Here is a 26,767-nt window from a genome sequence, read left to right on the forward strand (position 1 = left end):
TGGAGGGGCTGGAGAAATACTCCCATTCTTTGGAGGTCCAGAGGCGGGGCATAAAAAGTAATGGTCATCTATTTAGGGTCTGGTCAGGGAATATTTGTCGTCGGACTATCGTAAATCCTAATGTTTTGCGCCCCTAAATGCATGCCGTGATGTTGTAGCTCCGGAACATTCGTTTTCGTTAAGCGCGATCGTTTGATTTCAGTCGCCTTTGGTTCGAAAATGGTTAATACGTTGCCTTAACTTGACACCACAATTCAGGGTTAAGCAGGCTGCTAGCCACGCTAGCTACCAGGTCTCCAGCCAACATTTGGAACCTTCGAAAGGGCGTTTTTTGACGGTTCTGTTGAGTCCATCCCATGCGGAGTTTTCTTCTACGCAGTCTTTCCTGGTCTTGGCTACATTTACAACTCAAGATGGACGGCAAATACTTTGCAACATATTGACGACGAATATTAAAGGATTTAGAGCAAGTTGGTCTTCATGGGAAAAGTTGTACTCAGGTATGAAAGTCGCATGCACAAAAGGAATGCGAAAGCTGAAACTTTACCTCTCAAAACAAACGCAATGTTACGAATGTTACGGTGTACTTAAATTACGTTTAACGTCAGAACAACCTGCATTTAGTTTAAAATTGAGCAGATTTCCCCCCTAGTAGAGGTTTTAAGGTGGTGACGGTTGTATGTTGCAGTAAAACTAACAATGTTCGGTGCATGATGCATACATTTTTGTTTACAGGATTAACAATTGGTACAATTGGTGTAGAAGAAAGGTGTGAAAGTCTTACCCCCCAACCTACAGCGTATGCCAAAATCTCAGGTAAGGTTCCTTAAACTTTCACAACGCATAAGAAACTTTATTATCTTTTAGAATGATTTTAATATTAAACATATTTGTAAAAGATTGTCCTTATACTCCATCATTAAGTAAAGTAGGCCTAGCCTATATCTTTTTCCAAATATCCAAAATGATTAATTCAAATGGTTGGATTCTAATTGTTGATTGTGATTATATATCAGTCATAAGAATTGCCAATCTATGAGCCAACTGGCCTACACTGTCCCGTTAAAAAAAGCATGCCTTAATCGGGGGTTAATGAATGATGATGTGAAAACAATATGCATTGATCCATGTATTGCGTTTCTGCTTAATGTTGCAACATTATCATCATACAAGACCAGTGTTTGCAATGTTTATTTGACTATACCCATTTTCTTGATGTATCACTTCATATAGTTGTGTTAATGCAATGTTACATACACTAAATACAATGTTCAATTCAAGAAAGTTCATTTAAAAAGTAAGCAATTGTTGGTATTTACTTGATGCACCTGTATAGAATCACCTTCCCTTTAGACTGTAGAGTGGATCTGTATGTCACAATCTATGCATTAGTCTGCTATCATCAGACACATTACAAGTATATGATTAAATACTGAAGTAGAGAAAGCACATAGTGCTCCTCCTTTTCAACTGATTTACTTAAAAGGCAACAGTTCAGTTAAGCACTCTTGTTGTGGAACGTGCAGTTCTGATATGTCTGTGTAATAAGATTATCTGACCATGCATAGGTTCATTTACACAACCTCTTATACTCTCACTCACTCACTCACTCACACACACGGTCAATCACAAACTTACCCGCCATGGTGTGGCACAGGAGACGAGGGAAGTAAGGCAAAGGGCTGCCATTTTTGTTATGTTTTGTAGGTCAGAAGAACGAATGTAGGTTTCTTCACCGGTCTGGTGATACAAAATGGGTAGAACGGGGGCTGGCTCTCACTGGGACCAGTTATAAAACATCCTCCATCCCCCCAGTTCCTTGAAAAGCCCAACATCTGAAGGGACAGAACGGAAGAAAGTAAGCAATATGCTTGTGACTACTTGGTTTTTCAAAGCCCACAGGGGAACATTAGCTGTATTGCTTACACACCTAAACCCATAGAAATCCAGCAGATGGGGAAACACCCACACGCTGCCAGGGGCTGGGAGAGTGGCTTAGCATGTTGATTTTGGACCCTTCGTTTTGCCATTATAAGAGACTGTGACACCGGCAAGGGTTTTCTGTCAAGCCTGCTACTATTTGTGCCTTTTCATTTGGCCTTTCCCAACTCCCAAGACTGGTCACCCAAGTAATTTCAATAACAAGTGATAAGTCCCTCATAACCCCTTTTCAGTTAAAGCTGTACATTCGTACCAAGCGTAGGACAGCCTTTTGACGGGATTCCAGGAGTAAGAGATGCACTTATATTCACACAGCGTTTCTCTGTCCGCTCTCCCAACAATAGCAGGCTGTTTATAAAGGTAGACCTTCGCTATAGCTCACGGTATAGTTCAGCCTCCTTTCATGGAACAGTATAGCCAGTCACGAAACAGTATAGCCCCGTGACTCTGGTAATTGGTTGCTTCCCCTCACATGTAGGGCGAGCCGTAGATCGGGCAGAGAGACCACTGCGTCTGACCAGGCAGGCTCCCCTCCTCTCCTGCCCGTGTTTGCAGAGGCGACGTGTGCACTGCCTGCCACACGTGTTCACTTGTTGGGGAGGCTAATGAAGTGTAACGTTAGCTTCGTCAGAGTGGACTTCACTTTTACGTCCCATGGGTTGATAGTGCCCCGACTGAACCCGTCACAGGTAATGTTTGTTGAATGTGTGTGTGTGTGTGTTTGAAGAGATGTGGTCATGTAGAACAAAGTCTTCTTGGAAGAATCATCCTCTCAGTTCAGGGAGACAGCAGCCAGCTTGGTATGGTTTGGTCACTTTGGAGCGTTCATAAAATGGTGGTAGCGACAGGAAAAAGTAATTGAGGTGTAATTTAGTATTCAAATGACTGAAAATTTAGTACATTATTACATTTGTCTTAAAGGTTTAATTGACGTGGTTCATAGTTGACTTTAGAATGTTGTACCCAGACAAAAATAGTCTAGTTCTAGATGTACGTATTATGCAACTATGAGCTGAGGGGTTTTACACCCCGTATCTGTTGTCTCTCCGGTCCAGTCGGAGCTGGTTTGCTCAGTTTGTGTGTGTGTGCATGTGAGTGCCCGTGTGTCTGCCTGTGTGGTGTGTTTGCGCGCGTTTGTGTGTGTGTGTCCAAATGCACTCAATCTTCGTTGAAGTCTGCAGAGACAGGACTGCCTGTGTGTGTGTGTGTGTGCGCGCGTGCGTGCGTGCGTGTGTTAGCAGGGCCTTTCCCTGCCTCGTCTCTCTTTCCCTCCTCTCCGGAGTCCAGCGAGGGGCCCAGTGTAAGGGGGTAGCACTGCCGTCGCTGCCTCTTTCTCGCACTCCTTGCGGACGCTGGGGCCTGGACAGGGTAGGGGGAGTGTCGAATAGACCATCGGCTCGGCCACGGGACATGCCCCCCCCCCCCCCCCCCATCTACACACACACACACACACACACACACACCCCAGTTAAGACCATCCTGTGTGGGGCATAGGTCACCTCGTCATGTGCTGCTGCTGGAGCAAGCATGCTCCCTGAGTGTGAATGTAGAAAAGAGCGCGATGGATGAGGAGTGGACAGGATTGGACTAGCCTGCACAGATCGCCTGTAAGCTGTATGCATATCTGCTTTGGTGTTCAGTGGTTCCCCCCCCCCCCCCCCCCACCCACCCTTTTGTCTTTTTCAACTGTATTTCTTAGTATTTCGTGTTTGCATTTTTAGCCATAGGTGGTCACTTAAAAAAATAAATAATAATAATGTTTTTCGGTAGGTACTTTCTTCGTTTTGGGCCTAACCTCACCTTTTTGTACTTGCCAACTCTCCCGCCTGGCCTCCCCACCTTTTTCCTCGCCTCGTAAACTTGCTTGTCTCTCCTTCCCTTACTTCTCTCGCCGTCTGTTTCTCTGTAAGCCTTTGTGTGCGTCCTTGTCGTTAGTTTTTGTGAATTGCCAGCCTAGTGTATTTCCATGAGCCCAGTTCTTGCTACAACCTGGGTCATTTCAGGTCTGATTTGTTTTACGTCTCTTCTGTACTCGTAGTGACCCAGCCAGAGGTATGCAGTAAAACACCTCGCCTTGTGTTTTCTCCTCCTCCTCACTCTTTCTTTCTCCCCCCCCCCCCCCCCCCAAACCCTTTTCTGGAAAATATTGGCAGTGGGGAGCGGTTTCAGGGATGGCGTCATGTGACGTGAGACGGGGTATGCTCATTGGGCTGTCCGAGAAGGCCCTATCCCTCGCGTTCAGACGATGTCCTCCTGTTTTTTTCCAGAGTCGTTATAGGTCTGGATGTGATTCGGGCTCCAACTCTTGTGTGTTGGGATGTGGTCTGGAGGCTCATTGCTGGCATTCTTGAGACGTGATGCTGGAGTCCCCCCCCCCCCCCCCCCCCCCTTTGTGTTCCTTTCCTGCGTGTCTGCAAGCAGTTAAAGTAAATGATCATACTTGAAGTCCTGCCTTTATCCTTTCTTGCTTCTCCTCCCCCATCTTTAACAGCCTTTACCGCAGTCGCTCTTTACCTATGTGCCAGCTATCAGCGCTTCATCAGGTTTACCGAGTGCCCGATACGTTTTAGACTCACTTTATTTTGACATTTGTGGAAGTTTTAACCATTGGCGCAGACCTACATTCTACATTTAACCCTCGTGCTGCCTTCGGGTCACATGACCCAAAGGTTCATAACGAACCATCGTTGTGTTTACCCAATTTTACCCAATACAAAAACAAATACAAATAATTTTCTTTTAACCATTCCAATGTGGGGGGTCTGAGACAGCCCGACAGTTAAAAGAAAATGCTTCACTTTGTTTTTGTATGAGGTAAATTTGTCGCAATACGACGGTGGGTCACAATGACTGATGGGTCAGAATGACCCGAAGATAACACAAGGGTTAAGCTACTTTTGATTCATTTAGGAGATGCTTTTATCCAAGGCAACATACAAATAGTGCAGTACAGCAGAAGATCAAGTATCAGAAGGGAATAGTTCTAACAGTATCTCAGTTGTCAGAGTCAAGGGATGATGTGTATTTACTAGGTACAGTGCAAAGTGATCACAACTCGGCTACCAGGCACAGTGAACAACAATAATATTTCTACTACAGCACCAACCTTTCCCTTTGTAAAAAGGCTGTTAACTTGAAAAAGCTCAATTTAAGATTTGACCTTTACGAGGCCGATCAAATCGTTTGCAGATCAGGGTTATGTACATGGTTATCAGAGGAATATAAAGGTAGGCTCATCCTAAAGTCTGTTTGCCTTCTTAAAACGTTTGTTCTATTTGAATTTCTTGTAGCTCCTTGTTCAAAAACAAAGTGGCCATGAACAGAACATGTACTGCAACCTGGGACTGACACATTGGTTTCATGCCGAACCTCATCAGACATTTTGAATCATTGACATTATAGCGCCTAAGCATGTCGTGGAATCTAATCAGTGCTTTGAACATTGAATACCTTGCATTACCTCTCATACTGATAAAGCATGGAATATTAGACCTAGAACGCAATATACGTACCCATGTCCATGCCTTTTTCCACAAGGTTATTAGTCTATCTGTAATAAAGAGTACATTTTCCTCGTCCAAGATATCGGCTACTTATAAGTGTCTTAGGTTACAAATAAAGTGACTCAGTCAGCCTAAAACTTGTTACTTTAGATTTGCTGGTGATTAGGAGAGTATTATGACTATCATGCCACCTAAGTGGGTGTGACAGTCACGAAGAGTGCCTGTTACAGTTAGGACATTGCAGACCTATGTTGATTACTGCATGTCTTTTGGTCCAAAGCTGGAGCTTCACCTGCGGGTAAATAATGTAGGACAAATTCTAGTCCAAATTATTTAGCAATACTAAATAATTCAGGATCATAGTTAAGCTACATAAGTATCGGTAGCACTTCGACAAATATTTGTTTCAATATTTGCAGAGAGACGGCTGAAGGTTTGCCTCAAACGAACACAACACGCGCAGTGTTTCACGTGATGAGCATGTGCCAACTGCTCTCTAGCTCGGGGACATTAATGTAGCCTCAGTTGTGTATGTTTACAAGCACGGATTCGCCAGTATCTATTTCTGTTCACTTAGAGTTTTTTTTCCTCAAGATTATTAAGAGAGCTCTTTTTTTCCAGAAGCACCGGTCTGTAGCGCCCCAGCCTGCCTCCAGCTACACACAGTCCTCTGCCCTGGTTAGGAGACATGTTATTTAAATAGTTTAAAAGGAATACACCACGAGAGGAATAGATTAGTCACACATGCACTGTCACATGCTAAGGTTTTTATTTTATTTTTTATTTTATTCATTTTTTTTATACCCTTGACTAGTTTGCTGACATCAGACTCTTTCTAAACATAGTTGAGATTTGGTATTTTGTAGATTTAATGGCAAAGTCTGAGTCCGGTTTATGACATAGCACGTAATTACTGCAGACCTCCTAACTTGTTCATCCCTGCCTCAACTGCAGCTTTAATTCCTTTATTATTTGCTGGCAGAACTCTTGCTCTCGAAGACATGACGGTTCTGCTGGCTTTCAACTGCTCTCTGATTCTTCATTAATCCATTAGTGTCATTGATTGGGTAGCGATTGAATTTCACGCACTCAAGAATCATTCAGTCCCTGATTAAAAGGCAAGACGGCAAACTGGCCCGACCTCACAGCTGTCAGGGGACCTGTACTCCGGGTCGCTACATGACAACGTTCTTTTGTCAATTTTCAGGTTAAGCCTATTTAGGCGAAATTTTGGGTCATTATGTTCTTTACATCCCTACCCCCAGCCATAGCCAACCAGAAGCCTGTACTGGAGTCCTATTGTGTCATCGCCCTGACCTTTTGACCCGATGAGTCATAGTTGGGTGGGGGGGAGGGGGGCTGTCGCTCACCCCATGTCCACGCTGCCTCTCGCAGGCCCCCCTCTGCCCTACATCGGGCTTCCTGTACAGTCAATCTCCACAATGACCGGATTGGCCAGGGTGTGAAAAAAAGAAAGAAAAGGGGGGCGCCTCCTTAACGCTCCATCAACATCACACACATCAGACACATTCTGTCGGAGGCACGCAGACACACATGACCACTGCTGCGCTCTGCTGCAGGAACATGTGACACACCTTCAGCTTGATTCGACTGATGACAGAGGAAAAGGGCCCCTTGAAAACCCCTTGTTGGTATTTGTAATGGAGGAATATATTTAGATATATTAAATATTATCGGAATATATATATGACGAGTTTCCATTGATAGATCTTTCGAGGAACGGTTGTCAGGTTTAGATGTCGGTTTATTTTTAAATTGTAGTTTTAACTGGTCGGCGGTAGCGAGTATTTTTAGCTGCCGTTTGAAAAATACAAAAACAGTTTGTCTTGACTGCTCCTCTTTGGGATACTGCTTTCCTCATTCTGTCTGTCGTTTTCCCCTTGCTTTCCCTCTTTTCTCCTCTCTCTCTGGTCTCTCTCTCTCTCTCTGGTCTCTCTCCAGCTCTCATATCCACAGCAGGCACACTGGGGCTTTGTGACACTCCGAACGTCACCCCTCCCTCTCTTTCCACCTCTTGCTCTCCTGCATGCTGTCCGTATCTATCTCTTCCTCCTCACTTCTGCCATCCCAGTATCATAATCGTCTCTATTTTCTTCTGACTCTACCTTTTGCTTTGTCTTCAAATTCACTGTCTCTCACTAAGTTACTGGTTTCTGCCTCCATTTGTTGCCTTTTGTTCTTTTTCTCCCATTTTCTCCCTCGCTTTCTCATTCTTTCCTACACAAGCCTCAGTCTCACTGTACCCAGAAGTCAGTACTTCTCTCCCAGGGCGTTACCAGCAAGAGACAAATCAGAGGGCACCAGTGGACGGCTGTGTCTGCTGTGAAGTGTAATTGAAACACTAGACGTTACCTGAAACACTAGACGTTACCTGAAAAACCTTCAACGCATTATCTTTTTTTAATGTTGCTATTGAACCATAGGAGGTGTGAATGTGTTGTTGTTTTTGCACATCAGTTTAATTTATTCCTGTCATAATGTTGTGCAGAACTGCATGTCTCGCTTTATTGACGTTTTGGTGTCAGGCTTTTAGCTAAGTAGGTTGGTGAGAGATTTGCTAATTGAGATGATCATAAGCTCACAGTGGTCTACTAATCGACTGAAGTATTGTTTTGGCTACTAAATGGCCTTTTTCCTCTACAACTAGCAAAAGCCAGTGTCAAACCGTGATTTGGAATTGGTCCAAAAATCCCATAATGTCACACACACAATGAGAGCTAAGAGAAACATTGCATTGGTAATGCACTAGAATCTTTATTAAAGGAAGAATGTAGAAAACATGTTCACAAGATTCCAGTCAATTATTAGGCCTGAGTCCTGCTCAGAACTCCTTTCTATTTTGCACACGCACACCCACACGCGCACACACACACACACACACACACACACACACACACACACACTACCGTGACAATGGTGATTGGTACATCCATGTTTGGTCTGAATAGAGAACAGCTTCAGGTAGTTCTGTGCATTGGTGCTGAAGTAGCTTAAATCTCTAAGCTGCTTTGTAGTAGTGTATTGTTGCTTTGTAGTGTCTGAATTATCTTGCCGTTCTATTATTTCAACTAAAGTGTAAATGAGCTCCTGTTTCATGTCCCTCTAAAATACTGAGCGGTAGCCATGATGGTATTCTTATTCCAACTTGTAAGTGTCAATGATCCCTTCCTCAATGGATTTGAAGTTCTCCCTGACAGTGGTGCAGCAGAGGTCCTTGATGCTGTTCTAGCAGAACCGGTACTCCAAGCATGGCCAAACCACACACCAGAGTAGGCAAAGATGTTTACGTAATGTATCCATCTGCAATGTTAAACTGAGGTAAACTGTTGCTAAGAAACTTACAAATTCTGGGTTGCTACCGCCTCACTTCTGCCCACTTGCCGTTGGTGACATCATCCAATTGGGCTAAAAACAAAAACGACGTGTCCTTCACACTGTCTATTTTGCAAAACAAATGCCATTTGAGCGCATGTATCTTATCGCCCCATCAAGTGTTTTTAAATTTTGGTTTAGGTGTCAGTATTGATGATTGCACAGGCAACTCTTACATCAACACAAGCCTAAAGGGTTTGGTATTTATTTTAATTTTTTTTGCCAGCTCAGAGCTTGGTGGTTCTTGCTTCCGAATCTCCTTGTTTTGTTTTCCTCAAGAGCTCAACACTTACAAATACAAGTTCTGCCCTGAGGTACCAATAATCCTAAAATGTCCTGCCCTTCAGAAAATCTAATGTGACTAATCCATGGTAAATGTGGAGCCCAAACACCTCAACTGCAGAGCTTTCAGTTCTTCCTCTAAAGGCAATACCGCCTCAAGCCAGAAGTGGCCACAGTTAGCAACATTGTTTTACCCAGAGACGGCCTTTAACTTCACTTTCAGCAAGCCCCTCGTGACTCAAACCACTGGGCTATGAAATAACAGATGTACACATTACCACTTTCACCACGGTTGCAAAACGAGGCATATTCATAAAACTTTGGTCATAGCAATGAAAAAGATTGATTCTATACACTTTTCCTTCGTTTACCTAGAACCAACACAGCTGATGTTCAAACATGGTTTTAACGTTTTTGAGTTATCTCTGGGTAAACACAGAAATTAAATTATGGTGCGGGGGTATGTTAGACATGCAATTCATTTTTATTTTTTTACAATTTGGTCATAACAGTGGGTTCTTGAGACCACGTACTGGTCACCTACTTTTCGGTTACATTTGTTTCAACCATCAGTATATTGACACTTTAATGGAAACTATTCTCAGTGCCATTATTGACAGACTTTATATATGATTGTAAGTTCCATATTGGGCCTCCTACTGCAGCTTCTTGGCCGAGATTCAGGTGCAGGTCTAGTACCATTTGTGCTACTTTCCGTTCCTTTCAGTGACATTCAAGAGGCCAGATGGCATGATGTGGAATAATCGATCCTGTCATATTACAAAAAATTATTAACTAAATGTAAATTGTTTTTCCACACACTTATATCTTTATGATACTGTATTTATTTACACATTGATGTTGTTGCTCGTTTGCCTATTTTACTTTGGATGGACTGGAGGCATGTTTATCTCCTTCAAACTGCATCGTGTGTTTATCTCCTTATCCTTGAACTAAGGATCAAAGTACAAGTCACTTTGCATTAGTTTGTGGATTTTGTGATTGCATATGTGCAACATGGGGGTGGGAATATAAGCATGTTATGAATCATTCAACTTGATACCTAGTGGATTTTTTGTCATAATTACAGTGCATCCAGAAAGTATTCACAGTGCTTCACTTTTTCCACATGTTATGTAACAGCCATATTCTAACATTTATTAAATACATTTGTAGCTAAACATTCTACACACATCTATTTCGCAAATCTATTAAATAAATGACAATCACATGTACATAAGTATTCACAGCCATTGCCATGACGCTCAAAATTTTGCTCAAGTGCATCCTGTTACAATTGATCATCCTTGGGATGTTTCTACAACTTGATTGGAGTCAACATGTACATTTACATTTAGTCATTTAGCAGAAGCTCTTATCCAGAGCGACTTACAGTAAGTACAGGGACATTCTCCCGAGGCAAGTAGGGTGAAGTGCCTTGCCCAAGGACACAATGTCATTTGGCACGGCCAGGAATCGAAACCAACAACCTTCTGATTAATAGTCCGACTCCCTAACCGCTCAGCCATCTGAACATGTGGTAAATTCAGTTGATTGGACATGATTTGGAAAGGCACACACCTGTCCATATAAGGTCCCACAGTTGACCGTGCATGTCAGAGCACAAGCCAAGCCAAAAAGTCCAAGGAATTGTCTGTAGACCTCTGAGACAAGATTGTATTAAGGTACAGATCTGGGGAAGGGTACAGAAAAATGTCTGCAGCATTGAAGGTCCCAATGAGCACTGTGGCCTCCATCATCTGTAAATGGAAGAAGTTTGGAACCACCAGGACTCTTCTTAGAGTTGGCCTCCTGGCCAAACTGAGCGATCGGGGGAGAAGGGCCTTAGTCAGGGAGGTGACCAAGAACCCGATGGTCACTCTGACAGAGCTCCAGCATTGCTCTGTGAAGACAGAAGAACCTTCCAGAAGGACAGCCATCTTTGCAGCACTCCACCAATCAGGCCTGTGTGGTAGAGTGACCAGATGGAAGCCACTCCTCGGAAAAAGGCACATGACAGCCCGTCTGGAGTTTGCCAAAGGGCACCTGAAGGACTCTCAGACCATGAGAAACAAAATTATCTGGTCTGATGAAACAAAGATTGAACTCTTTGGCCTGAATGCCAAGCTTCGTGTCTGGAGGAAACCAGGCATCATCATCACCTGGCCAATACCATCATTACAGTGAGGCATGGTGGTGGCAGCATCATGCTGTGGGGATGTTTTTCAGCGGCAGGAACTGGGAGACTAGTCAGGATTGAGGAAAAGATGAATGAAACGATGTACAGAGACCTCCTTGATGAAAATCTGCTCCGGAGTGCTCTGGACCTCAGACTGGGGCGAAGGTTCATCTTCCAACAGGACAATGACCCCAAGCACACAAGATAACAAAGGAGTGGCTTCGGGACAACTCTGTGAATGTCCTCGAGTGGCCCAGCCAGAGCCCAGACTTGAACCCGATTGAACGTCTCTGCAGAGATCTGAAAATGGCCGTCCACCGACGCTCCCCATCCTACCTGATGGAGCTTGAGAGGTCCTGCAAAGAAGCATGGGATAAACTGTCTAAATATAGGTGTGCCAAGCTTGCAGCATCATCATACTCAAAAAGACTTCAAGCTGTAATTGCTGCCAAAGGTGCTACAACAAAGTAATGAGCAAAGACTGTAAATACTTGTGTTATATTTTCATTCTTAAGTTTTGCAACAACAAAAAAACGAAACTAACTTTTTTTCCCACTTTGTCATTATGGGGTATTGTGTGTAGAATTGAGGAAACAAATGAATTGATTCCATTTTGGATTAGGGCTGTAATATATCAAAATGTGTAAAAAATGAAGTGCTGCGAATCATTTCCGGATACGCTGTATATTGCTGAAAACAGAATCATTGTGTCTAAACAGTAAGCTCTTTTATTCATTGATAACTAAATTCTCTTAAGATTGACCTTTGAAGACTTATTTTGATTCGTTATTTTTGTTGTCTTGTTGTAGGCTAATTGGTTGTTTTTCAAATCACTTACTGGCCATTTGTTCGATAAACAGCAATCCAGTTGTTATAGTAGAATATATTCTATGGTAAGGAATTAGTTTGGTTTTGTATCCTTTTTCATTTTCTAATTGAATTGTACTTCTTCAGAAACATAATATAATTTAATGTTGAAATGGTTGCAAATGGGCAAATAAATAGGTTCTGTGACAGCCTATAGTGTTTTTAGATCGCTAAGCTTCACCTTTAGTGTCTAAACAGTAGATACATTGAAATGCACATTCAAATCCATAAAGATTGTTGGTTCTCGCTCGAAAAGAAGCCAAGTCTCTTTTTCTAATATATTTTTAGCTGAAAATGTGTTTGTTTTGAAAGCTCTTGGTGTAGGCTAGACGTAATACAATTACAACGTATACTCTAGTAGAATCAACATACTCCACGTTCATGGTTCCGGTGTTATGAAATGTTGATCAAAGACTTGTATACAATCTCAAGTATGGTGTAAGTAAGACTGTTTGTTACACATATCCATCTGGAAGTTGTCCTTGGAATCTGTTTGGAAAAAAGCAGGCTTAAAATGATGTCACCAGTGAACTTTGGTTTACTGACACCAAAGTGTAAGTAAGGTGAAAACACACCCATGGACTTCTATCACAATGTTGCACATGTGGAAGGGAACACCAGGAAACTCATTATTGCATTAAGTATTCTGCTAAGTGAATACAGTGTGATGACACTTTAGTTGTTCTCCCTAAGATTGATTGTGAACTTTATGCAACTTTATTCAAATGGCTATGGGGGATTTGATATGCAAGCTCATCCTGACCAGCATTGCCTGAGAAAATTAGGAGGTAGCAACCTACCTGGTCTGTCCGTTAAGTTTCCCTGGTTGGCAATAGCAGCTAGGCTATAGGTTTATAGCCTAATGCATTATTAATACACCAGAGTTTTAGTATTTGGTGGCCATGCTCAAGTCAGTGCCTGTGGGTTCATGTTTATGAGTGAGCGCCGTGAGTTGTGGTGAAAAATGTGCCAAATTTGCAGTGTCTAAATGTGTCCATTTCTGTATTTTGTGGGGTTATCGCTGCACCAAACAATGTTCAAATGCAACCATACAAAACCTCAGCTAGACTCCGGAAGACCTCCCCTCAGCACTGTACGTGAGACAGACCAGGAAGAGGGAACATGGTGTTTGTTGTCCCAAAATTAAGCAATTTTCCCATGAAAATTGTTATTGAAGAACCTGCAACCTTGGGAGGAAAACGGGAAGCTTGGTATACAAAATAATATTTTCACATTTCATCCTGTTTGCATTGGGAATGTCCTGTTTTGGTGACAAGCCATGTTAGGCTAGGTGATTCATATGATTAGATAGGAATTCAAGTTCAAAATGCCACACTCAAATTAGGCTAATTAATGCATAGTTTGGCAACTCTAATCAACAGATTGTATGTCTTGATTGTAATCTAAGCCTCTTTGTCAGTGCGTATGACACACAGTCAACATTGCAATCATATTTAAAAGTAAATATGGACCCTTATCTTAATGTGGTCACAGATCAGCACTCAAAGTTGTTATTTAGACCCAGCACTATGCTAATGTCTTTTCAACACTGATTGATGGGCTCATTCCATAGTTGCCTAACTTCTCTTCGAAATTACCTCCGTGTTGCTCAGTCAGGTTGTTGTTATTCTCGGTGACCTTTGACCCTTCATGTGTGCGTACCTCTGCATGCATGGAAGGTGAGGTCTATGCAGTCTGTGGGGGAAAGGTTAGCCTTATGGAGGCCAATAAAAGTTGAAAGTCACAAGATATGTGTGGGAACGATAAGGATCTTGAGGAAAACATAAGGGGACAAAGGCCACACCCTTTGTGCATGCACCACAGCATACTACTTGGTCAGTCGTTGTAAAAGAGAACTGTGAAATGTTGCGGGGCTGAGGCATCAACACCTTCTCTGGACGCGAGTAAGCCCCAATGCTCCCAAATTCATGTTGTAGCCGGTGCTGTTCAATTGCAAATGTTTCTTGTACCTCGAGTGTGTTTGTCTTAAGTTTTGTTTGACGGTGTCGACTCAAACGATCCGTGGTCATGTTGCGGTAATGATGAGTAGGAATCCAACTGTGTTGGTGTGCTGTGTGGTTGTCCAACATATCTGTCACTCTGTGGTACGGCACCATGGCAAATTGTCGTGGCACATTTCATCTGTTCATTGTATCAAAACAGTCTGTGAAGTGTTTACAAGTCAATATTTAGTGCCTCCCTAGTTGGCGTAGGACAGGCCATCTGCTAACCGTCTCCCTTAATTTGAGGCTATTGTGTTGAGAGTAATGTTAGCCCTACATTGTCAATGTAGTTTTACCCAGAACTTGTTTACCTAGAATATTTCTGATAGTACAATTCACAGCTTAATGGAGTGGTGATTTACTGTTGGCAAGCCACTCTTAATTATATTACTGGTTTTAATAACCTGTTAAGAGAATCTCAACTAAAGAATAGTCTAGATCTTCTACTATTTACATAACACTTTTGTTTTTCAAGCCTCGGGCTGGACTGGCTTAGTTACTTTGCAGCCGTTGATGGATAGGTCTGTCAAAGTGTTTTTAATTATTCAGCTCAGCTCTTTACACCGTCGCTCGTGATTTGTGAGTTTGTTCATGCTGATATCGGACTTGTCACCTACCTCCTTCGCGCCCCCTAATATCTATCCGTCTCCTCTCATGACAAAAGATCCGGAAGGGGGCTTTGAAAGGGAGGATAGAGATTGTTTGTTTGTAGGGATGCTACCCTTGCAACATGCTTTTCTTTCCCCCCGTGGAGCTCTTAAGTGAAATAGAAACTTGCCACACTGTGCAATCAAATGTTCCCCACCATTTTGGGCTGGAGAAAGTGTTTTTCCATTTTACTTTTAGGGATAGTGTTCCAAGACCCAACCCCTCGACGGAGAACTTGAAATTTCCAACTGCCGTTGAGGAGTTTGACAAGCAAATGCTGACGCAAATACAGCAGTACATTTGACCTTGGGTGGGATGTTTTGACATTTCCCCCCCTGGAGGAATGCAGCAAAATCTGAGTTGGCTTCCCAGCTCAGATCAATTGTCTCACAAGGATGCAAAGATGAGGCCGTCTATAGTTGCTTACTGTGTGGATTTTAAGATTTTGAGCAAGGATGTGTGCTATGCTGGTTAATGGCCACTAATCAATCTTTTTCTCTCTCTCGTCCCCCCGTCTCGCTTTTTCCTTTCTCTCTATCATTCTCTCTTTCTTCCCACTCTCCAGTGATGGAGTCTACGGCTGTGAGCACCTCAACTCTGGCCCCTGATGAGTTTGACAGGAACGCCCCTCGCATCTGCGGGGTATGTGGGGACAAGGCCACCGGCTTCCACTTCAACGCCATGACTTGCGAGGGCTGCAAGGGCTTTTTCAGGTGTGGTTTCAAACGCACGCATGTGCACACACACACACACACCGTCATGCATATCATGTATCCAGTAGCATTTGCAATGCGAACCCGCGCGCCCGCGTGTCATTCGAGCCGCCTAAAGTTACCTAGGCCGCACAAGCCCCCGTACGCTGTTGCTCGTTTTTGTCCTCGAGATGCACGCCCATCCACGCTTGCACATGACAACCGCGTACCATAACTGTCTACACTGCAGAGCCATGACCTTTTTAAAGATCCATGGATAAAAAAAATGAAAAAGTTGGATGTTTACCCATCTTGTCCCTTATCTCACAGCTGCTCCTCGAGTGAACTTTGCTCGCAGTTATCGTATTTTGGTTGCGTGTGGTGTTTTGTGTTTTCGGCCAGCTCTTTTCGTAAGCGAGTTTTGTGTCTTGTCCATTACGATGCTCCGTGTGGCTTCTCTGCACCTCTCTGAACCCCCGTACTGGCAGGTCTCCATGTTTGTGCGTGTGACCGTGATTCAGAGTAGAGTCGAAGGGTGTGTTCATACCGTTAGATCGCCACTACAAGTTTGCGTTCCACGAGTGTTGAGGCGACCGAACCTTACACCTGTTCAACTCTGGCCCGGAGCGGTTTGGAATAGACTTACAGCCGTGGGCACACACATGCATATGCTGTTTCTCACAGACACACACACACACACACAGTTCTCTCAGGTACACGTACACAATCGATACATAACCGCGACCCCCCCCCCTTCCTCCTCCCAGACGGAGCATGAAGCGAAAAGCCAGCTTCACCTGCCCCTTCAATGGCAGCTGCACCATCACCAAGGACAACCGGCGCCACTGCCAGGCCTGCCGGCTCAAGCGCTGCGTGGACATCGGCATGATGAAGGAGTGTGAGTACCGTGTTTGTTGTTGAGATGAACCCCCCCCCCCCCCCCCCCCCCCGCCCAACCGTCAGGGTAGCACTCACACACATCCCCTCCTTCCGGAAACATGATGCAACGCTTGGAGCGCGACCGTTGACCCCTTGTTACCATGGTTAGAATGTTGGTTTGTGCGACCACAGACACTGTGTCTTTTATCTGTGTGTGTGTGTACAACATGCACCACTTCTGAACTTTAGACATGGGCTTTTATGTTCTGTATGCATGCCCCCCCCCTCCCCCCCTCTCTACATGGCTTCTGCAAGCACCCTGTTTGTATGAACACCCCCACCCACCCCCACACATCATTCATATATTGCTGTTCTCGTTTTGTAGTCGAGGACAATGCCTGATAGTGTCGCCACACACACACTTGGCCCCCCCTCCATCCTCCCTGCTAATTCTTGGAGAATGACGCGGCTCGCTCCCACGTCGACCGTACGGACTGGCGGAACTGCACTTAACGCTACTGTGGATGAGGACAACAACATGAGAGAGAGAGAGAGAGAGAGAGAGAGAGAGATTGGGGGGCGGGGGAGGGGGGGCGAAGGGAAGGGAGGCGTGTGAGCTAATTCAGTCCGCTAGAACAACTACGGAGGGAACGGGGAGAGCGCCTAGACAATGCGCCGTGTTGTTCGTAAGCTCGACGGGGGTCTGTTTAACTTACCCCCCACCACCACACACGCACGCACACACACACCACCCTGCAACAACAAGCCGCTTCATGTGTGCAGCCCTGTCACGTTGGACCACAGAGACGGCGTCACTCGCACACCAACATGGGCATGCGCACACACATCAGGCACCGTGTGCACGTCTGGATGTCTCCCTTTCACAGAACACACGGATACACGCAAGTATGGCTACATACACATGATGTTCTCACACACACACACACACGTATGAACACAAACTCATTCACGGTGGCCCTCGCTGTTAACGTCCCCATGTTGGCAGCCCTGACGGCTCCCTGTGAAAGAGGACGATGTGAAGTCGGCGTCGTTCACCCTCTCTTTACACCAGTTTGCTCCTAGTCTCTTTCCTGTCGACCTTTCATTGATGTCGCCACTCCTTCCGTCTTCTCTGTCCAGGCTTTGCAGCCACAGTTTTTCTTTCGGTGTCAGTGTGTGTATCTGTGTGTGTCTCTCTCTCCATCACCCACATTTTTGTATTTTTTTTTTTTAAAGATTCAATATACTTTTCATATTTTTATCGTGACTGTATAGGACAGTAAAGGCAGGGGAGAGAGAGAGTGGGGATGGCATGCTGCCTGGGTTGGTTTTGAACCCAGGCCGCTGCAGTCAGTCCTCGGCCCTCCATGTGGTACGTGTACTTAGCCGGTGAGCCACCGGGGCGCCCCACAAGGTTTTCCTTCCTTTAACCATCTTTATTTCTGCTTTCTCAGCTTTCTCTTTTTGCCTCTTCTTCTTTAATCATCCTTATTACTCTCCCCCCCCCCCCCTCCTCTTTTTTACCTCCTCTCTCTACCTCCTGCCCCTCCTCTCTCCCCCCTCTCTACCTCACCTCCCCCTCTCTCTCCCCCTACTCCCCCCCCCCCCCCCCAGTCATCCTGACGGACGAGGAGGTGCAGAGGAAGAAGGACCTGATCCAGCGGAGGAAGGACGAGGAGGCGCAGCGCGAGGCGCAGCGCGAGGCCCAGAAGCCCCGGCTGACGGAGGAGCAGAGCCAGGTCATCGCCTCGCTGGTGGAGGCCCACCACAAGACCTACGACGACTCCTACTCCGACTTCAACCGCTTCCGGGTGGGTCCTCGTCCTGGAGGCGCCCCCCCTCACACGGCCCCCGGGCGCTCTGAGACCCGTCACTCTCTCGTCACACACACGCTGGTGCTCTCCCCACCCCTCCCCTTCCCCCCCTTGCTCTGTCAGGCACTGTCCCTATTCCGTTACATTAAGGGGGTCAGCTTTCTAATCAACACAAGTAAGGGAGACCTCATGGTTACTAGCAATGTCCAGTAAAACTCTGAAGTAGGGCTGCGCAATTAATCAAATTTTAATCACGATCACGATTTTGGCTTTCCACGATCGAATTTGCGTGATCGAGCGATATTTAAAATGCGTCATTCAGTTTTTGGAACGCTCCGTATAAATGTATTTATTTATTTTTGATTCCTAAAATATATTTACACAATGTAAAATTGAAAATAGTGCCCTATTGAAGTTTTGCTACATTTCCTTCATTGTTTTCTTTATTTGTATTTATTCTTTAAGGAGATGCACTGAATTTTGGTGAATAAGAGGACCTATTTTATTTTGATGCACATATTTGTACATAAGCAGGAATGTAGCACAATATGGATGTTAAAGCAGTTATAATTAGCCCATGTGACAATAACATTTGTTTTGTTTAAAATCAACAAATAATCACGATAATTAATCGTGATCTCAATATTGATCAAAATAATCGTGATTATCATTTAGGCCATAATCGTGCAGCCCTACCCTGAAGTCTATTTAAGCAGCACCGCTGCGTGTGTTCATGTGTAGCGCTAGAAAATGTGTAAGCAAACAGAAGAGATCTGGTTTCTCGGGAGCAGGGAGAGGGTGGGACTTGGGTCTGGGCCTTCTTTAAAACCTCCTGAGTCGGTGTCACATGACGTTCACAACCAGCTATAGGGAAGGAGAGGGAGAGAGAGAAATAAAGGGAGGGAGGGAGCGATCGAGAGAGATGGGGTGGGAGAGATAGATAGGGAGGGAGGGAAGGAGGGAGGGAGGGACAGAAACGAAGGCTTGGAGGCTGCCACACCTTCACCCACGGTGCTCCCTCTGTCCTCTGACCTACATGGTCATTGTCTCCTCCAGTTTTGTACTCAACTCCTAGATTCTGAACTCATCCACTTAGGCGTCAACAGTCTCTTGTTACACAACCACCAACATATTTTTTTCAGAATGCATGGGTATGCACTTACAAACGTTGAACTCCTGCCTATCTATATTCAATTAAAATCCAATTTTGTGAGCAAATACTTTTAATAGGTTTGCGTGAAGAGTGTGTGTGTCTCTCGTGAGATACTGAATGTTTTTTTCCCCCACAGCCTCCGGTACGTGAGGGTCCAGTGACACGCAGCGCCAGTAGAGCCGCCTCTCTCCACTCTCTGTCCGACGCCTCCTCGGACTCTTTCAGTCACTCTCCAGGTAACACACACTCTCTCTCACACACACACACACACTGTCCGGAAATGAAAGGTAACAGGCGCAGAGAGCACCAAAGAGGAAGTGGTTGCGATGTCCTGTGTGGCGTGTGTTATTGCGTTAGCCCACCACGCTGGTTTACCCAGAATCCCGATGGGCTTTCGGTGGACCTCCCCCAGTTAGCCCCCTGAGAGTAGTAAACACTCGACCGTTAATGCATCCGCTTTTAATTGGCCGAAAACACCTCAAGGATGAGGCCTCACAGCCAGGTGCTTCCATTCGGCACACGGTGGCCGTGTTAAGCGCGTATGATTCATATGTTGTTTGAGGAATAGCGCAGGTCTGCGCAGTCACTCTTGCCTCACCTCACTTGTTTTTCTTCTCGTGTCTTCTCTGCCCCGGAACAGGCTGCTCTTTTTGTGGAGGCACTAATTGCCAGCAAGTGTTTGCGCGGGTACATGTTCCTGCAGTGTGTTTTATTTTATTTTTATTTTTTTACTTAACTAGCTCTCAACTCCCCAACCTCTCCATCTCTCCTCCCGTCAATATGCTTGCCTTCATTTCACTGCCCGTCTACAGAGCCGGAGGCGAATTTCCTAGAAGTGGACGGATGTTATCTTTTTTCGGTCCCGCTCCCCTTTCTCTGTGTTTCCCTTTTCGCTCACTCTTTTACTTTTCCTAATGTCTTCCCCTCCCTCTCGCTCTCTCCACCCACACCCCAGTCAGTGGAGTTAACAGCAGAAGGGCATGCATGTTTTCATTCGGTGTGACATGTTTTTCAACCCCCCCCCCCCCACTCCCCCCCTCCTTCTTGCTCTTTCCACAGAGTCGGTGGACACCAAGCTGATGAACTTCAGTAACCTGCTGATGATGTACCAGGAGCAGGGCGGCGGGCCGGAGTCCAACGAGGAGGAAGGCTCGCGCCTCTCCATGCTGCCCCACCTCGCCGACCTTGTCAGCTACAGCATCCAGAAGGTCATCGGCTTTGCCAAGATGATACCGGGCTTCAGGTATGTCATCCGAGGCCACATGCACGAGTGTGCTTTGGTCCTTTCGTCCGTTCGTGTTTTTAATCTATGTTTTGTATTTGGATTTCCCATGTGCCTGGGTGTTTTAATATTGCTAATATGTATATATATTCCAAATATAAATAGTATATAATAACAATAACAATAAATAATACAAATGAATAATAAAAATAATAAAATCATAATATTAATCATGCTAATACATTTGTTTAGTAGATGCTTTTATCCAAAGCAACTTTTTAAAATGACTTTGTTGCTTCCAGTAGTGCAGCGACTAAGACATAACCCATAGACAGAATCACCGCTTCTGTCTTCCCCTCGTCACATGTAACAATCACGATAAAGACCCCAAACGCCTTCACACAAAGTATTTTTAGACTTTCAATTGTCACACGTGGATATGCAAAGATCGTGTAATTTTACATATTACCATAAGTACTGTAACCTTTAGCCGTCCTAGGCGTTGACTTGTCTCTCAATCGTCATGGTAACCATTGGAAGCTCCCCCATATATGTGCATGTTGCCCCTCTTCAGATGGAGGGTGGTCAGAGCGATGACGTACATCACTCAAGGTCCTTTAGCTTGCTAATGATTTCCTGTTGGCAGTCTACCACTTCGAGGTAGAATGCGAAACAAGTAATGTAATATTATTTTCTTTTGGTGCTAATTGAGTCAGTCTTGGAGTCTAGACTTCTTCAAAGCAGTTCTGAATTCCACCTAGACAGGCACAAACACTCACGTGCGCGCACACACACATTCAAACATGAAACTTGACAAACGTGACATTTATAACGATATTATGGACAAAACCTTCAGCTTTTCATTGTCGTTTATTGTTATCGTTTAAGTGAGCGGAACAAGGCATCTGTTTTGCAAGGTGCCCCCCCCCCCCCCCCCCCCCCCCCCTTTATTGCATCGTTTGTTGACAGGGATGATCACTCACTCAGTGTCAGAAAGTTAACTCAAAGTCCAAACGAGCAGAGACCAGTTGCTCCTGAATGTTACCATTCCCGTTGCGGGAGGCCCCCTCTGGATTAGCTCTGGAATGTTTGTTTACCTACGATCTGGTTTCCAAGCTTTGAAACCACTTTAAAACTAACCGACCGACACAACGTAAGAGACGCACGTTTAACCAGACAACTACACGCAAGATTCCACAGACATGCAGACACCAGTAGTGTTTTCTGAATCCCTTAAAGATGCTGTAAAGCAAATGCCATGATTTGCTTCTCAGTAAATTATATACGTGTGAAATGAGTTCCTGAAAGCAAAGCGCAAAAACTTTGTCACACAGAAATGTGGAGTTAGACCGTTGAACAGTTTCTCTCCCGTTTTCAGCTCAGGTTTTGTATAGGGGGGGCAAAAACCCAACCTATATCTACGTCACAGCGACCTATCTACGTCAGATCACAGACGGTTGCATTCTGTTACTCAGCTGGTACGATGCAAAGACAAAGTAATTAACACATAAAACACTCAGAGACTGCAGGTAGGTCTGTTCTGATATCTGCAATTGATTTAGCTAGTGTTGCTGTTGTTGCTAAATTCAATAAATTTGAGGGGGCGGAGCTTCAGCTCCCCCAGTCTCAAGCAGAGAAGACTGCTGATTTGTACTTGTGTTTTATTTCATTCGAATTTGGATGGGTAGTTAACAACACATTCTTCTGTGTTTTCATTTTCAATTCCACTTTACAGCATATTTAAATGGGGCTGTCTGACACTTCTCAGAATACTACTACACTACTTAGAATAGTCAACCTAGAAGCCTCAAGACCTAAATTATGAAAAAAAAGCTCCATCAACCAACGACATGCCTTGAAATGGCATTCGCAATAACATTTGAGGTCAATTTCTTAGACCACCTTGAGTGGTCTAAAAAATGTATTCATGATTAATTACAGCAAAACAAATCCAAGGCTCACTTCCTGTTTTCTCTCCTACCAGAGATTTGACGGCAGATGACCAGATCGCCCTCCTCAAGTCCAGCGCCATCGAGGTGATCATGCTGCGCTCCAACCAGTCCTTCAACCTGGAGGACATGTCCTGGAGCTGTGGAGGCCCTGACTTCAAGTACTGTGTCAACGACGTCACTAAAGGTGGGTGGCCGCCGTAGCCCACATGCTGTCTGCTGTGTCCCCTGCAGTGACTGACATTCCAGCTGTGTTTTGGAAAGCTTTACATTTGTCCACCAAGACATGACTTTTGGGTTCCACTGCAAAATGTTGACTGGACATTTTCTTTACAATGCTCAAGTGCAAGGGTGCCAATGTTTTGGGCCACAACTGTAGAATAGATCAATACTAATATGTATGCTTGGATACGCACGCACACCCACACACACACACACACTACTCAACCCTAGAGGAAGATGCCACACGTACGCTAATGCAGTAAACGGGCTGCAAAACCAGTTTGACACATCTGCAGCAGAGCCCAAGGGCAAGATTTTCATACGCCTCCCAAACAGCCCCGCCCGTCTCTTGATTGAGAAGTAATCGCAGACACTTAAGACATGTTTTTTTTTTTTAAAGACAACCCTCTAACTGCTCCACAGAGCCCAGGCTGCATAGCAACCATGTCCATGTGAGATAGCCTGGGACACTTGGTGTCTCCTGGAGGGTAGCTGATACCAATTAAGCTCCAGTGGTGTCCTTCCACACTCTGTAAATAAGTGTCAATTGGCTGTCACAAAAGGTCACTGCCCTAGACCCCTCCATACCTTTTTGATTTCTGTAGTCCAGTAGCCCCCTTCCCTTTACACAATCATTGGCTGTCAGCCAGTCCCAACTCAATTACGTGTAAATCCATTTGATATCTACATTCAGACCGATGCTGCTCAACACATTGTATTCTGGGGTTGTCAACTGGAACCAAACAAAGTCGCATTTAATTATTGTATTCCAAAAAATGAGACGTTCAAATATTTTTTTCATATATTGGCTTCAAATGCGTAGTTAATGTGCACGACCAACATATTATTTGGGCAACTTCTGTTGTACATGGTTCGTCCACAGGGGGGAGCAATGAGGCATGTAGAATGGCAAAAGAAGGTAACACAAGTGGGTATGATAACATTAAACTGAAGGTTTTTTTTACAAAAATCCTTGACTGACAGTGATTAAAACAATTGCTGAGGTGGCTAACCCTTTGTTTTGAAGTATATTGACTTAGAAAACAAAGCAAAATTGTTCAAAACACAAGTCGATCTACTTGGTTAGAAACGAGTGCTAAGGTGTTTTTAAGTCACAATGTTCTCAGCGGAGGAAAAGGCCCGTTCTTCTCGGAAAAAAAGTGCGGAGAATGCTCAGAGATCTCTGTGCTAGCTGTGCAAGGTGAGGAAAGTCATCATCTCTTGTTGCGGAGCATCAACGTCTCCCTGAAAAGGCCTGCCTTTTCGTGAGGTCTCTGCTACTGCGACTCGTCCCAAGTCGTCCGGGCTCTCGACCTCTTCTGCGTAGCTTGTAGTCACACATTTAAATAATTGTAACGTTATTATGATTGTCATATTCATTTAGCAATTAAATGTTCGTTTTCTTACCTATTCCAAGAATGGTTGAATATCGACAGCCCTACTGTAGCCTGACTCATAAGATCCAAACCACACAACAACAACAAAAACTAGAGCCCCAGGGTTTTACCTTTTTTTAAAAGAAAAAGGAACGCTTTTGAATGATTAACAGTGGGAAGCTAACTGGTCCCCTGGGGTTTCCTCCATAGCCGGCCACACGCTGGAGCTGCTGGAGCCACTGGTGAAGTTCCAGGTGGGCCTGAAGAACCTCAACCTTCACGAGGAGGAACACGTGCTGCTCATGGCCATCTGTCTGCTGTCCCCAGGTACCTCCCTCCACGTGTGTGTATAAATGTGTGTGTGTGTCTGTGTGTGTGTGTGCACGCATCGCCACCCACCCACTGACTGTCCCTTAGGAAATGGTTTGTGCGTATGGACGTGTGCATGAATCTGCATTCTTTCCTTTCCCCTCCAATGGCAGTTGTAGGTGAATGCGTTTGCCTGCTACCTTACCCAGTCCCTTTAGGAAAGGCTTGTTCATGGATGGAACGTGTACATTGTTTTATTTTATTTTTTGGCCCACTTTGTGAAGCTGAGTACATGCATGCGGCCGTGTGACCGCATGACGTGTGACCATCTCAATCACGACCCACTTATTGCCTCAGCGCATAGGCCTTCGTGTGGCGCTCACGTGCCAAAACGCACCTCAAGAATTGTTTAATTGCATGCTGTTGTTAACGTGCCCATCTTGAGCTTCGGGGGTGTATGCCCTTCTCCTTGTCGTCCAAGGGATCGACTTCTACTCTTCGAAACTTCCAATCTCCCATTTTTTTGTGTCAGTACTTGAAACCGTCTCTAAGAAGGCGCTGCAGGTCTAGAATGGCGCGCGCTAGCTTTTTGTTATTGTACAGATTACAACTGTGCAGCTCGCATTGACCGAAAAGCTTATACATTATGCATACCCTCTTGCGTGTTCCATTTTAGGAATGTGCAGGCAAACGTGAAAGCTTGTGGAAGCGGATGCAAATGTCCACATGCGTGCCGAGAAGAGAGATGGCTTCACCCCTTCCAACACGCAGCCTGGAATCCATCTAATGGGCACGTTTACATAAGATATAAGATGGAGAAATTCCAGTGGAATACGTTTCTGTCTGGCCCTGTTTACATATTAACATGTGTACAAAACCCACTTCTTGGTACAACATTGGCTGTGGAAATGAAATGGAATCCAATTGAAACGAGCAATAACAAACCAATGAATCATTTTGTTAACTGCAATCCTTGAGGGGCAGTTCTATGGGCGTATGTGAAGCCCTCTGTGACATTGCTTGTAAAAAGGGCTATACAAATACATTTTGATTTGATTTGAATCTATATAGATAGGCTGGCTGCAGTATTCATCAGCTGATTTGAACAAATAAGCGACCATCTGCAATGCCAATTAACCCTATACTTCCAGGAGTCTTCGCAAATACAAGCACACGTGATCCGTATCGACAGCCTGTCTCGCACGGGTCAAGAGACCCACGAAACTAAAGCCATCTAAAGTGGTCCAACTCACTGAACGGTGAACCGCAATGCTCCCTGCTCACCCTCTCTCCCTCCCCACAGACCGCCCGGGGGTCCAGGACCACGCCCGCGTGGAGAACCTCCAGGACCGCCTGTCGGAGACCCTCCAGGCCTACATCCGGCTGCACCACCCCGACGGGCGGCTCCTCTACGCCAAGATGATCCAGAAGCTGGCCGACCTGCGCAGCCTGAACGAGGAGCACTCCAAGCAGTACCGCTCGCTGTCCTTCCAGCCGGAGCACAGCATGCAGCTCACCCCGCTGGTCCTGGAGGTGTTCGGCAGCGAGGTGTCCTAAACGCCAAGCCCCTCCCCCCCCCGCGCACGCGACGCCCCCCTTCCCCACGCCCCCCCCCCCGCCCTGTCACCTTTTGGAGAGATGGGAGAACCGTGACAGGAAAAAAGTTGACCAAATCCCTGGCGAGGAGGAGGTGTGGGTGGGGGTAGAGGAAGGGGGGATGGGCGGTGGTCAAGAGGTGAAGGGGTTACGGGATGGGCGGAATGTGGAGAGCGGTGACGAAGAATTGGGTAGAGGAGAAAGGCGGAGATTTGTGTCTGTGTGCGTTTGTGCATGTTTTGGGATTGAAGTCGAGGGTCCCGGGCTGGATCGAGAGTCACCGATGAATGGCAGAAATAAGGATGATGTAAACACAAACAAGGGAACCTACATACTGTTATAACCATACATACATACATACATACATACATACATACATACATACATACATACATACATACATACATACATACATAGACCTTCAGCCTATAGATATTTGACATAGCGCTTATGTCTGTATTTAAAGAGACAAGCCACCAGTATTGCGTCTTATGTGCAGCAGACCACAGTACGTGTGCTTTTCTGCATGACAGTGTATGTGCAGCAAACACCAATCACAGGAAAGGCACAGGACACTCACTCACTCACACTCATACAGTTAGCCATTGAGTTGGACCTACCTCTGATCACTTTTGTTTGTTTTCCTGTATTCACAAACGCTTTGTGATACGGTACCTGGTTCATACAGTCACTATTCCGATGTTATTGGTGCAAAAACCGTGCCTATTATTTTCTGTCA

The 26,767-nt window shown here is 45.1% G+C and overlaps 1 protein-coding gene across 2 annotated transcripts; it reads left to right on the forward strand.

The window, feature by feature from the left end:
- vdrb (vitamin D receptor b) lies at nucleotides 1-26,047 on the forward strand. Of its 2 annotated transcripts, XM_062458145.1 has the most exons (11): nucleotides 1-500; nucleotides 736-816; nucleotides 2,420-2,630; nucleotides 15,382-15,529; nucleotides 16,276-16,406; nucleotides 18,002-18,198; nucleotides 19,491-19,590; nucleotides 20,414-20,597; nucleotides 22,561-22,712; nucleotides 24,334-24,450; nucleotides 25,736-26,047. In XM_062458145.1, the coding sequence occupies exons 4-11, from the start codon at nucleotides 15,384-15,386 to the stop codon at nucleotides 25,987-25,989; spliced, it is 1,281 nt and encodes a 426-aa protein (XP_062314129.1). In that variant the 5' UTR covers nucleotides 1-500; nucleotides 736-816; nucleotides 2,420-2,630; nucleotides 15,382-15,383; the 3' UTR covers nucleotides 25,990-26,047. The 2 variants fall into 2 exon arrangements, with proteins under 2 accessions (XP_062314129.1, XP_062314121.1); XM_062458137.1 differs by lacking the exon at nucleotides 2,420-2,630 and having other exon boundaries at nucleotides 2-500; nucleotides 25,736-26,046.
- The last annotated feature ends 720 nt before the right edge of the window (nucleotides 26,048-26,767 follow it).

The sequence above is a fragment of the Osmerus eperlanus genome, chromosome 1 (genome assembly GCF_963692335.1).
Source record: "Osmerus eperlanus chromosome 1, fOsmEpe2.1, whole genome shotgun sequence".
Taxonomy (NCBI): domain Eukaryota; kingdom Metazoa; phylum Chordata; class Actinopteri; order Osmeriformes; family Osmeridae; genus Osmerus; species Osmerus eperlanus.